The 12,746-nt window shown below is 36.9% G+C and overlaps 1 protein-coding gene across 6 annotated transcripts in view; it reads left to right on the top strand.

The window, feature by feature from the left end:
* XRCC4 (X-ray repair cross complementing 4) overlaps positions 1–12,746 on the top strand; it is a 262,099-nt gene that overhangs the window by 222,143 nt on the left and 27,210 nt on the right. For 3 of the 6 annotated variants that reach the window (XM_077759852.1, XM_077759851.1, XM_077759850.1), the window contains exon 8: positions 3,800–3,923. In XM_077759852.1, the coding sequence (XP_077615978.1) occupies positions 3,800–3,911 (112 nt within the window). In that variant the 3' untranslated portion in view covers positions 3,912–3,923. Of the gene's footprint in view, positions 1–3,799; positions 7,597–12,746 lie in introns of those variants that run through there. The other 3 variants (XM_077759856.1, XM_077759853.1, XM_077759849.1) reach the window with 1 other exon arrangement.

Below are 12,746 nucleotides of genomic sequence, written 5' to 3'. Positions count from 1 at the left end.
CACACACACACACACACACACTGGTATTCAAAGAGGAATAGTGCATAGTTTTACATAGTAGCTGTATTATAGTCCACCTAGTCCTAGTGAAAATCCTAGGACTTACTTGCCTATTTTCCTGTGGAGAGACATTTGGGTAGTTTTCAGGTTTTCACTATTACAAACAATGCACTGATAAACATTTGTGCCCATATCTTCTGACATAAATATGCAGGTGTTTCTTTAGAGTATGTAAAATGGGAGTAGAATTCCTGGGTATAGATATGTACATCCCCATATACCTGGACAATTGTTGCCAAATTGTTATCCAAAATGGCTTGTGTTAATAGTCCAACCAGTAGTAATTTATCTTGTAGTATTCCATGCCCTCCATGATCCTTGCCATTAGACATTTTCATTTTTACATTTGTAAAATATTTCAGACTAGTTTTCATTTCCTTGAAGTTGAGCTTATTATTATCATATGCTTATTTGGCCCCACTCTTCCTTCCTTTTGGAAGTTCCTCTGGTCTTTGGCATACATTTTTAAATTATGTTGGATTTTTTAAATGTTTATAGGAGTTTTTGATAACAGTCCTCTGTTAGCAGATGTTGCAGTATCTCGTTACATTTTGTAACTCTTTAAGTGTCTACTGATAAATAGAAGTACTTCTTTTTGTACAATTTTTTAAATGTTTTATTTATTTTTGAGAAAGAGAGAGAGCAAGTGTGAGTGAGGGAGGGAGAGAGGGGTAGAGAGAGAAGGGAACAGACCCCAAAACAGGCTGCAGACTCTAAGCTGTCAGCACAGAGCCCAATGTGGGGCTAAAACTCACAAACCGCAAAGATCACAACCTGAGCTGAAGTCAGATGCTTAACCTACTGAGCCACCGAGGTGCCCCTACCAGTACTTACTTCTAATGCTTACAAGGTTACTGAACTTATCAGTCTTTATGGTTTCATTTTCTGCTTTAAAAAACAAAAACATAAACAAACTTCTCCATCCTAAGATCCTACAGACGTTGTCCTGAATTTTATATGTGTATTGTGTGGGTAGAGATATAGTTAAGCCACATAAAAACTGACTTTTGATTTTTGATTTCAGAACCATTGTTTGTGTCATGGTCAAATGGGTATTATTTTTCAAGTGTCAGAGTGCCATCAATCATTGCACATTTTCCTGGATCTCTCACTGTGCTCAGATGGGCACCTTGCCATGTTTCAGAAATATTATTCCCAGAATATACTACAAAATGCAAGTAATTCACTCCTAGCAATACTAGGACAACTAATGTTTCATTTGAATAAGAAAAGGTTAATACTCCATCTAAGATAATACCAATATGAAACCTGGCTTAGAAAATGCCCTTACAAAATGAGGCAGTATCTGGAAATAACATTTTAACTCCCAGAAAGTTAAAAAGGAAGCCAATCTTCATTCTAAAATTTTAGAGGAACTTTCCCAGGATAAGATACATCTTTTGACAGATCTAACTTTTGATCTACATTATTCACTGTCAATTATATGGTGGTAGTGCAGTTTTGATTCAGGTTGTATTTCCTGTGTGTGTTATGTGTATGTTGTCATATAGTGTGGAATCAAGCTAATAAAACAGAAATCTCTGCAATTATATTACTGAGAACGGAAGTCATCTTTTAGTACAGCTGTCTTCATCTAGTTTCATTTATCCCCTTTATTTGAAAAAGTCCGTATTCTTCAGCATTGAACTCAACAGAGGAGGTTTCTTATTGCCATTAACCATTCTTCTTTCATTCACAAGTCTTACAATAAACATTTATTACTTATAAAAATGATCAAACTTTTCTTTTGGTTATGGGAAGAGTTCTAAATTGACCCTGTTGACTTACCACAGATATGAAAGCCGTAGAACAGTGATCTCAATTCATTCAACAACTTTTATTAAACATCTTTTATGCACTAGACTCTAAGGATAAAAGAGTCAGAATCTAATTCTTTAACTTCTCATGACTTTAGAAGGAGATGGGAATCATAAATGTACCACTAGGAATCTATTTCCTTCAGATTTGCCATTTCACAGTGGTCCTTTTGTCCTATGCCAGTTTTTAAAAGCTGAATTGATTGATCTTTGTGTTATGTTTGTAAACTACAAACAAAATTAGAGATTCTTCAAGGTATGATTTTTTCATTGAAAAAAATGCAATTTTCTATCTTGCCAGGAGGAGAAAAAGCAACTCTAATACATTTAAGGCCAGTAATAATTATACTTTTATTCTGTACTGTAACATTTTCTCCTTCTTTACAATGTAGTTTTAGCTATTTAATTACATGTTACTATAATTGTGTCCATATTTATTGTTAATTTTAACATTCAAGTTCCCAGAGGGAGGACTTGTCATCTTGATAATGCCTTAATGCCTAGAACCTTGGCATTCCTGTGAGTGTAATGTTGTCTCAACTTGGCTTGCTCAGTCAGGATAAGACTGAACACATCCCAGTTTAGTGGCAGCCAACCACGGTTGATTGAATGCAGTCAGGAGGCCAAGGAGGACCCTGTGGCAGATTCTGTTTTAGTAATCTGTGAAAAAAAAAAAAAAGGTGGGTGTTGGATTTCTGAAATACTCTAAACATAGTTAATGTTTGGGGATTTTTCATTGGTTATTCATTTAAGTTAAAGAAGCTATTAGCAGGAGCTTTTTTGTAGTTCATACAGCATTAGCAGCTAATAATAATAGTTTCCAAATATTTCGTGGAAATTTACGAGCATTTTCATATTCAACACTTCATTTCATCTTCAGACCACCTCTGAGGCAGATGTTATCTCATTTTTACAGGGGAGAAAACAGAAGTCCTGTTAGGTTAAATGATTTCTCTAAAGTCACATAACTAGTAAGAAATATACCTGGATCCAAATCTTTGTTTCCTGACTTCAAGTCCCATTCTCTTTCAACTATTCCGATCTGCTATGACATCTCTTATGCCTTCAAAGTTGGAAATGTGGCGGCGTTACTGAATTCTACTGTGTTGACTCATCCTAGCCATTATTGCCCCAGAAGCTACTCTGATTGTCAGTGTTAGGCATATTTTATTTATGTTCATAAAGAAACACTGACAATGTTTATACAAGGACCCTTCTGATTGAACTCTGTTACCCACCAGCTTACCTTTTATAAATCAATTTAACAGTCAGTAATCATCATTCCTTTTAGTTAAGTCACAAAGAGAGTATTTACATAAGTACAGAGGTCAGTCCATTGATGTGGTAACTCCAGTACTGACACGGAATAAAATCTAATTACTAAATAAAGATATGTAGATTCAGTAAATGAATGTCGACCCACAACATTTCATCAACAACTTCTAAAATGTGAAGTCACTATTATAGACACACTTACAGTCAAAAAACCACTAAAAGAAATGCATGTGATCAGAACTTTCTGCTGTTAAGAGATTAAAATTAAGGTTAATAGGTAGATTCTAAAGGAGTCTAACAAATTGTAAATTGTGATGAGATTACTAAAGAAATGGCTTGAGAAACCTTCGTAATCTTGCCATAAAAAGACAACGCAGAGGATATTTTACTTCTTGACCTTAATTATGAATATTGTTGTAGGCCCTTGATATTTTGTTAGCTCATAATAGAGATGAATTAATTCTCAAGCAGTTATAGTGATTAAATTTTCTTTATCTCTTTTTTATGTTAATGAAGCATAGGGAAATCAGTCTCTAAACCAATTCTGAAATAGAATTTAACTTTTTATTGCACTTACGTATCTCTTTTCTTTTACTCTGAATGGCATGTTTTAGACTAAAATTATCTTGATTTTCTTTTTTCTCTAGGCTTGATCCTCCACAACCTGAGAAGTTGAAAAAGGAGCACAGCTCAGCTGAAAACATGTCTTTAGAAACTCTAAGAAACAGTAGTTCAGAAGACCTCTTTGATGAGATTTAACTGTCTCAAAAGGTACTTTGATGTTCACTAGACTACGCTTTCTATTCATTTCTTTAAACTAAGAAAGCAAGATTTCAACTCAGCAGAAGCTCTTACTGTACCTTACAATTTAATTACATACACAGTGAATTGAAACCATTGTGCAGAATGGATTATGCATGTATATGAAGATATGATTTGATGACAGTAGTACATTATTCTAAACTATTCATTCCCATGCCTGTAATTACATAAAATCTCAGACTTTGTGTTGCAAAGGACACATTTATCTTATTCAGTTCACACATATTATATGTGGTAGCTGTCTAACATCCTGTCTAGGAAGATTTTGGAAATAGGACAAAGAAAATGTCTACAGTTTTTTTTTTTTTTGAATAGTCATTTTCAGAACAATGATGTTTGAACATTTTAATTTGTGAAATGATGTATAAAATTTATTTTAGTTTGTACAGAAACAACCTCAAAATCTGATGATAAAATTTTTGATTTTATAATAATACACTTTACAAGGTGCTTACTGATATAAATGTAACACCTTTTTGTATCAAAAACATGTTTTTTCATAGATTGTTGGTAAAAGACTTCTTACACATTAAGGACCCTCTTTGAAAATAAGGACTCTTGTCATATTCACTTATCAATCCTCAGTAACATCTAGCACAATTTTTTTTAAAAAAATAGTTACTGGGGTGCCTGGGTGGCTCAGTCAGTTAAGCGTCTGACTTTGGCTCAGGTCACGATCTCACAGTCTTTGGGTTCGAGCCCCACATCGGGCTCTGTGCTGACAGCTCAGAGCCTGGAGCCTGCTTCAAATTCTGTGTCTCCCTCTCTCTCTGCCCCTCCGCCACTCACTATCTGTCTCTGTCTCTCAAAATAAAATAAAAAAATAAAAATAAAAAAATATTTACTGTTTCTACCTCCTACCCTTTCATTCTGTCTTCTCTTCTCTCCAGTTGAACATCCCTCTTTTCCATGGTTCTCAAAGTTAACAGTGACTAACCACCATGTTGCTAAATTCATTGGTTGGTCCATTCTCAGTCCTCATCTTACTAAGCCTCTCTGCTATACCTGACCTAGTCAGTCACTTCTCGGTAGACACTTTCTTCACTTGCCTTTTGCATTAACATATGCTGTTTGTTTCCTCTTTCTTTTCAGACACAGAGGTCTCTTTGACCCACAGTTAAGAGTGGGTTTGAGTGCCTCAGGCTTAATTCAGCTTTCTTTTCACTCCCTACATTGTCTACCTAGTTTTTCATGATTTTAAATACCATTTGCATGCTAATATCTCCAAAACTAGAATAGTTGTGTTTCCACAGTCATGTATTCAGTCATGTATTCAGTCATGCATTCTACAGTATGTATTCAGTCGACCCCCGAACAATGCTGGGGTTGAGACATTGCTGCCCTGTGTAGTCAAAAATCCATGTATAATTTTTGACGCCCCAAAAACTTAACAACTAAGAGCCTACTATTTACTGGAAGGCTTACCAAAAATATAAACAATTAATACATATTTTGCATTTATATGTACTATATATTGTATTCTCACAGTAAAGTAAGCTAGAGAAAACAAAATGTTACTAAGAAATCAAAGGAAAGTGGGGCGCCTGGGTGGCTCAGTCAGTTAAGCGTTTGACTTCAGCTCAGTTCATGATCTCACGGTTCCTGGGTTCAAACCCCGCGTCGGGCTCTGTGCTGACAGCTAGCTCGGAGCCTGGAACCTGCTTCGGATTCGGTATCTCCCTCTCTCTGACCCTCCCCTGCTCCCGCTGTCTCTCTCTGACTGTCAAAAATAAATTTAAAAAAACATAAAAATCAAAGAAAAGAAATCAAAGGGAAGAGACAGTGCATTTATATGGCTATGCTGTAAAAAAATGTGTGTATAAGTGTACCTGCACGGTTCAAACCCCTGTTGTTCAAGGGTCAGCTGTATAATTTATCATTAATTTTTGCAAAAGGAAGTTCTTAAAAATCTGACTGAGTATATCTATCTGATTTGGATGATTATTTGGATGCTTAAGTACACCTAAAGCAGAGATCTGATTATATCCCAATCATTTTTTTCCCCAGTCTTCCTCTACCCAGCAAGTTACCCTAACACTTACCCGGTTGCTTCAAGTTGAAAACCCAGGAATCCTGCTCAGTACCTCTGCTTCCCTCTTCTCCCACATTCTGTTATTTTTTACCTCCGAAATATAGCTTGACTCTGTCTACTTCTTTCTCTGTCTACTACAGCTGCCTTCTGACTGGTCTCCCTGCCAATCTCCTTCTACTCCTAAATGCATGTCTGCCACAAAATAGCCACTCAAATGTTTCTTCAAGTTATTAAACTGTTTTGAAAAGAAACTCAGGAAAAGGTTGAAATTTACTTAATTGATTTGATGCAGAGAAATAATTGTTTAGAAAGCTCAGGTACCTTTTGTAATTAATTATAGATAATATATACATGTGTGTATGCATGTAGGCTTGACTACAGAAAGAGAATGAGAAAGAAACTACACTGATATAAATTACATTGTTTATATCAGAATAGGATTTTATTAAGTCAGTAGAACAATAAAATAAAAAGAAATTTTACTGTGTTTTTATTTCCATAGTGGCATCCATTTAAGATGGGAAAGTTTAAAATAAATGTAAACATAAATATGTGAAATATAAAAATACAATTATAGGGGTGCCTGAGTGGCTCAGACAGTTGAGCATCCAACTCTTGATTTCACCTGGTCTCAATCCCAGGCTTGTGGGATTGAGCTCCATATCAGGCTTCATGCTCAGTGTAGAACCGGCTTAAGATACATTCTCTCTCTCTCTCTCTCTTTCTCTCTCTCTCCCCCCTCCCTCCCTCTCTCTCTCTCTCTCTTTCCCTTTCCAGTCTTCCCTCCCCCTCTCCCTCTCCCTGTCTCCCCCACACCTCCTCTCCCCCACTCGTGCTCTCTCGGTCTCAAAAATTCAGTAAATAAATACACACATACATACAATAAGCATACAATTATAAAGTCTAAAATTCTACTCAGTTATGTAGAAACTTCACTGTAATATTGAATCTTAGACAATCTAAGATTTGCCTTGCCTAATATTGAATCTTAGATAATCTAAGATTTGCCTTTTCAAGGAGATTATGTACATAAAGTATTAAAATCTCAAAATAATGTTACCTCTTCTGAATAATGAAAATGAGTATACAGCTGTGTGTCTGTGTGTGTGTGTGTGTATAAATACATATAAAATTATTTTTTAAGTGAAAGAACGAAGAAAAATAAAATTTTGGCTATTAACCCACTAGTGGTGAGAGAGATAATGTACAGAAAGTGTTTGCTAAGGAATCGTAACAACAGAATCTATAAAGCTCATGATATTTACAAAATTTTGACTATATTTTTCCAGGTCATTGTATCTTTTCAACCACTCTTTTATGTCAGATTGATTCAGCTGGTCAGAATACAGCATAAGTAGCCCATAGTTAAGGTTCCTTCTTTTATATCTAGCATGGAGAAATTAAAGGGATCGTTTTACATTTTGTGTTCCATGTAAAGAGATTATCTGTAAATTCGGCGTTAAGATGTACAGATCTGGTCATTCTATGCCATGATTTTTCCTCACACTTTTCTATTATCTTTACTCAAAAACAAATTGTTACTGCAAAACACTGAAGTTAAAAGCACAAGAGTTAAGTTTTAATGCAGTATGAATTTTGTTGTGTTTTTTACTCTTTTGACCTTTCTTGTAAAACAAGGTGCTCACATTTGATGTTTTTTTCAGCTTAAAATTTATAATTCTTGTTGCCCTGGGCTCAGATGGTATGACTTAGGCCTCATTAGGGAAGTTCATGGAAGAAAAAGTCCCACCTCAGGAAGAGATGTCTTTATTATGTAGTTTTAAAAGGTCAGGAAACTACTTTGGACAAGTTTTTATTAATGGTGTATAACTCAAATTTATAAAATACTAGACCCTGTGTTTTGGAGCCAGGCAGCTCTTTATTAGGTAAATTTGATTCAATAAATGTTTATAAAGGATCAGTTATGCACAAAAACCAGAACTGGGCCATGTGGAGAATTTATGGATAAATCCGTCCATTCACCAAGTATCTGTTAAGCATTTGTGTCAGTCTCTGTTTTGGGCACTAGTAGCAGCAATGAGTAAGACGTGTGCTCTCTTGCTGTGGAGCTTATATTCTAGTAAGTGAGTACTCTCAAAGAGTGAAGAGTATGGAAGGGAGTTGAATTGGGGCCCAAAACCACTATATGATAAACTCTAATATCAAGGAGTGGTAGCATAAGTGTCATAAAGAGAAGAACAAAAAGTTTATGGCTGAGGATCAACAGAAGATTAAAAACAAAATCCAGTTGGGAGGATAAGAGAAATCGGTAGGTTGAGGAAAGCGTGCTGAGGATGAACCTGTGTGCCAGGTCAGGGGAGTACAGAACATCCTGAGGGTAGAGGCTCTGGATTACTGTTCAAGTTTGTAATTGTGAATCCTCAGAATGAAGGAGGCAAGTTAGAAGGCTTCCCAGGAGGAATGTCGGCCAGGTGGATTTAGAAGATGAGCTAAGTTTTGTAATAAAGATATGACAAGAATTGAGCTCCACAGTTCAGACTGTCACTTCCACAGGAAGATATATACTACCAGAAATCTTCAGGTCATGGGGCCCTTCGTGGACATCTGGGAATGAGAAAGGGGACCCAGTGACTGCCCAGAAGCAGCCAACCCTCATCCCTTTGTGTCTCTCATTCTTGCACTTAATATTATTTATAGAATCCATTTTTAATAAAATGAAATTAAATAGCTGACCTCGAAATTCATGAAAGACCTCATGAATTTACCTGTACATCAGTAAATTAAAACAAAAAATAAGTAGGTAACACATTTGGTAAAGGAGAATGATAGTCACTATTTATCCATTTCTACATATTGACTGAATTAAAACTGTTTTGAAAACTTCTGGTGAATGTTCTTTAGGAGGGCACATTTCATTTGCAAGTGTTCTGTGAACAAGGCTGCAGCGATTTTCTCCATATATTAATAACTGGGAAAGAATACTTTGAGAAATGCATGACAAGAATTTCATGGTTGCTTCATAACTGACCATCCACCTCCTGTCCAAATTCCCACTGCTCTGTTCTACTCAACCAAAAACACTCGCCAGTGTACTTTACTCACTTTCTTCCTTTCAGTTAGCCATGTCATGTCATTCACCAACTGTCATTACTACTTCCTGATTTTCCTCTGCAATATGAGTTTTGTTCTTCATATGTTGATTTTTCTTCCCTCTTTTGGAGGTCCTTCATCCCAAATTCTCATCTCAAAATCTCACAGAGAACTGTATTTTCTGAGTGAGGGTCGCTTTGTCCCTAAAGGCTCTTGATTCTTCAGGCAAGGAGAGAGCAATTGGAGCCTACACCTATCTTGACAGTGGATGTTCTTATCAAGGGCAGGAGCAATTTTGGTGGCTACTGTTCTAGTAAATCGTATATAGGCTAGACCTGAATTACTTACTTTTGGTTTAAAGACAGTCTCCAGCTTAATTACAGTCTTAGAAATAACACAGCCAGTCAACTATATGTAAATGGATTAGATAATTTTTATGGAACCTGCTCATACAAGACCCTTCTAGTAATCTTTTTTACTCTGCATTCCTCTAAATGCTGAGCCTGAGACAAGGGCTTGTATACTGGCAATTTATTTGGGAATATGATCTCAGGGAGCAGGAATGATAGACTGGAAGCACTTAAAAAGAAAGGAGGAAAAACCAGTGCAAAGATGCCTTATCAAGGCAGCCTGCCTTCTGGATGATATGCTCCACCCCACCAGGATCTTCTGAGGTACTTTCTAAACATTATCTCAGGACAATATATCCGAGGGCAAAAGGGAGAAGCATCTGTCCATGGATTGCTGCTTCCCATTGGTCAATGGTGACCTGGAAGCCCACATACTTCACTTTGCCCCCTGTTCAATAGGCAGGCCACCCCAGTTCCTCCAAGTGACCAAAGCTGCAGTCTCAGAAAAGCCCTGGACAGGAAATAAGAGGAGCACAGGTACCAATTCTACCTGCCTTAAGTAGAGCAAAGCCTGCCTGGAACTGATCGCCAAAAAAATGGCAGCTATTGATGTGGGGCCCAGAAGATTTGAGGTGGTGTACAAGGGGTGTCCAACATAGAACCTGTGTTTTATGCACATGTCCTGGCCCCACCTCCCAACCGTAGCCAAAGCTGATTAAACCATGGAAACAAATGTGACTCCCATGGCATGGCTGAACTTAAGGTCACCAAAAAAGCTGATGTGTAAGTTGGCACAGAGACTGACTGTAAGAAGGAGAAAACCCCAGAGCACAAGGGAACAGAGGTGCCCCATGACCCTGATTGGGAGAGTAGACAGGGCCTGGAGTAGCTTCAGGTCCTTCTATAGTTCAGGGCCAGTTTCAGTGCAGACATATATCTAAAAATCACTGCTCCCTTTTCTAACGACTTACCAGTGAAATGGTTCCATAAAGAAAACCAGAACGTACCCAACTAATAAGGAAATCAAATGTATTCTTCATTGGACATGTTAATTAATTTTTATTATCTTCAATTAACAAGTTGTCACTAGTTAACACTACCATTAAAAGAACATTTCAAGAAAGCTTTCATCTAGATTGGTATAGGCAAACTTGAATAAGGGGGAAAGTAAAACCACTTTTATAATTAAAATTTACAAATTTTTTATGATAAAACTTTTTTTTTTTCTGAAAGAGAGAGAGAGACAGCGTGAGCAGGAGAGGGTCAGAGAGAGAGAGAGATACAGAATCCGAAGCAGGCTTCAGGCTCTGAGCTAGCTGTCAGCACAGCTGACAAAAAAAAAAATAGGAAGAAAGAAAGAAAAGTTTGTGAAACTTCTAGATCCCTATTAGGACGAGATGCTGATAGTGATGTTGGGAGAAGTACGCTTTGTCATTGTGCTTTGCAAACATTTAGGGAGTTTATCTGAAATTTTCTAGAGCCCCTGTTGAGTAATACTGGAAACAATTTTGCTTTACTCATTTAAGAGATATAATATAGTCTCTCTCTCCCAGGAACTAAGTTTACAGACAAGTAATTATATTACTATGGAAGATTACATTATTATCAGTAAATATGTACTCTTCAATATCACCACTCCATTGACTTGCTTTGGACACTAAAGTGTGGATGAAATAAAATTATTCTATTTTTTGCACCTAGAAGTTAAGAAGCATTACATGTTTCTGCTTTTTCTTCTGGGAACTTCTAACCTCTGCTGTGAGAGGAACATGCCCCAGGTAGCTGCTGACCCTGCTTCCTGGGCCCATGATGAGATCATGAGCAGAGCTGAACTCATTCTAGGGTTAAGTCACTACCTGAAACCTTTAGAAAAGCCATCCATCTGAGCCCAGTCTAGATAGACTGGACTGTAGTCAGCCATGCTGACCATGAGCATGAGAACACTTGCTTACTACTCACAGCCACTAAGATTTGGTCTAGTTTGTTATCTAATGGTATTTTGAAAATACCCAACTAGTATAGTTACTCATATAGAATATCATATAGTGACAACTTGTGTTGTCAGTACATACATGGCACAAAAATCTGGTGTCTTCTGGCTGGAATTTGATAATAGAATAAGTAGGAATTACAAGTGTGGATTTGGGAATAAGAGTAAGCCAAGTTTCTACACTGCCAGCTGTTAACTGTCTGACTCTAGGCAAAATACTTATTTTCTCTGAACTTGAGGTTCTCATCCATACAATGTGAATTAAATAAGATAATGCAGATGAAGCACTGAACACAGTGTCTGCTACACAGTAAATGGAGCATGTATCAAAGCCCTCATCACAAGTGTCACTACTGCACTATCAAATCAGCATATAATGGATCAGCACACAGTTCTGTAAAGCCAGAGCAACCCTGTCTCTGAATTTTATTATTAGTTCAAGGTGCCTATTCTTGGTCCTTTCTAAAGTCTCATGCTTTTCCCAAGATTTTTGTGAATTCCTATGCAGTTTATTTTCATGCCCATTTCTGCTCTGAATTCCTGCCTCCACTGGGCTCTGAGTCTCACTTATGTTTTATAATAAAACTGATTGTCTTCTTTCTCTGCCTCATGCTAATTCAGCCATGAAATTCCCCTTCTTTCCTCTTGACTTCCGTGACAAAAGCACTAAGAAATGTCTGTGTGGAGCAGAATTTATGGAAGGTTAGGGTCAGAGAGAGGTAGTTTACCTCAAAGAAAATGAGCGATTTATATCTGATTTTCACCATAACTCTATTCTTCAAAGCCTTCTGGCTTCCCTAGTACATGAACTTTCCACTGTCAACTTGTCTGTCACCTTAAGAGTCCAACGTCCTGCTCTGTTGCCCATCCCTTTCCTCTCTTTTCCCTCTTTCCTCCACTCTCAGCTTTCCCCCAATTGCTGTTATTTTCTCAGAAAGAACTGTTTCTATATCTCTGTTTTCTGATCATCCCATTTGTTTACCAAGTAGTCATGCAATGTATTTTCATGTAACATTTTCCCTAGTGTTAAATGTTAAAATAATGCTTTATAAATAGTGGTAGGTATCGCCATCATTTATGCAATGTCATGTTAAAAAGATGGCATGACTTCTAACCAAAGCAAGATATAATTGAAGGTATTGACTTATCTAGAGAAATGATGTGACCATCAGAGCACTTTGGCAGATTTGCCACCAAAGTATAAAAAATGACAGACTCCAGAAGAAAGCATTGTAAGTGTGTCCAAACATTGGAAGATAGTCCGGATGCTACTTAGGGAAAAGAAGAATCCATCCCAGAGCTTTAAGTATGTTTATGTATTCACCCATCCATTCATTTATTTGTAGTTT

This window comes from Crocuta crocuta, unplaced genomic scaffold (genome assembly GCF_008692635.1).
Source record: "Crocuta crocuta isolate KB4526 unplaced genomic scaffold, BGI_CrCroc_1.0 scaffold162, whole genome shotgun sequence".
NCBI classification, from domain to species: domain Eukaryota; kingdom Metazoa; phylum Chordata; class Mammalia; order Carnivora; family Hyaenidae; genus Crocuta; species Crocuta crocuta.
Note: the sequence above shows the minus strand (reverse complement) of the source record. Positions and strands in the feature narration are given on the sequence as shown.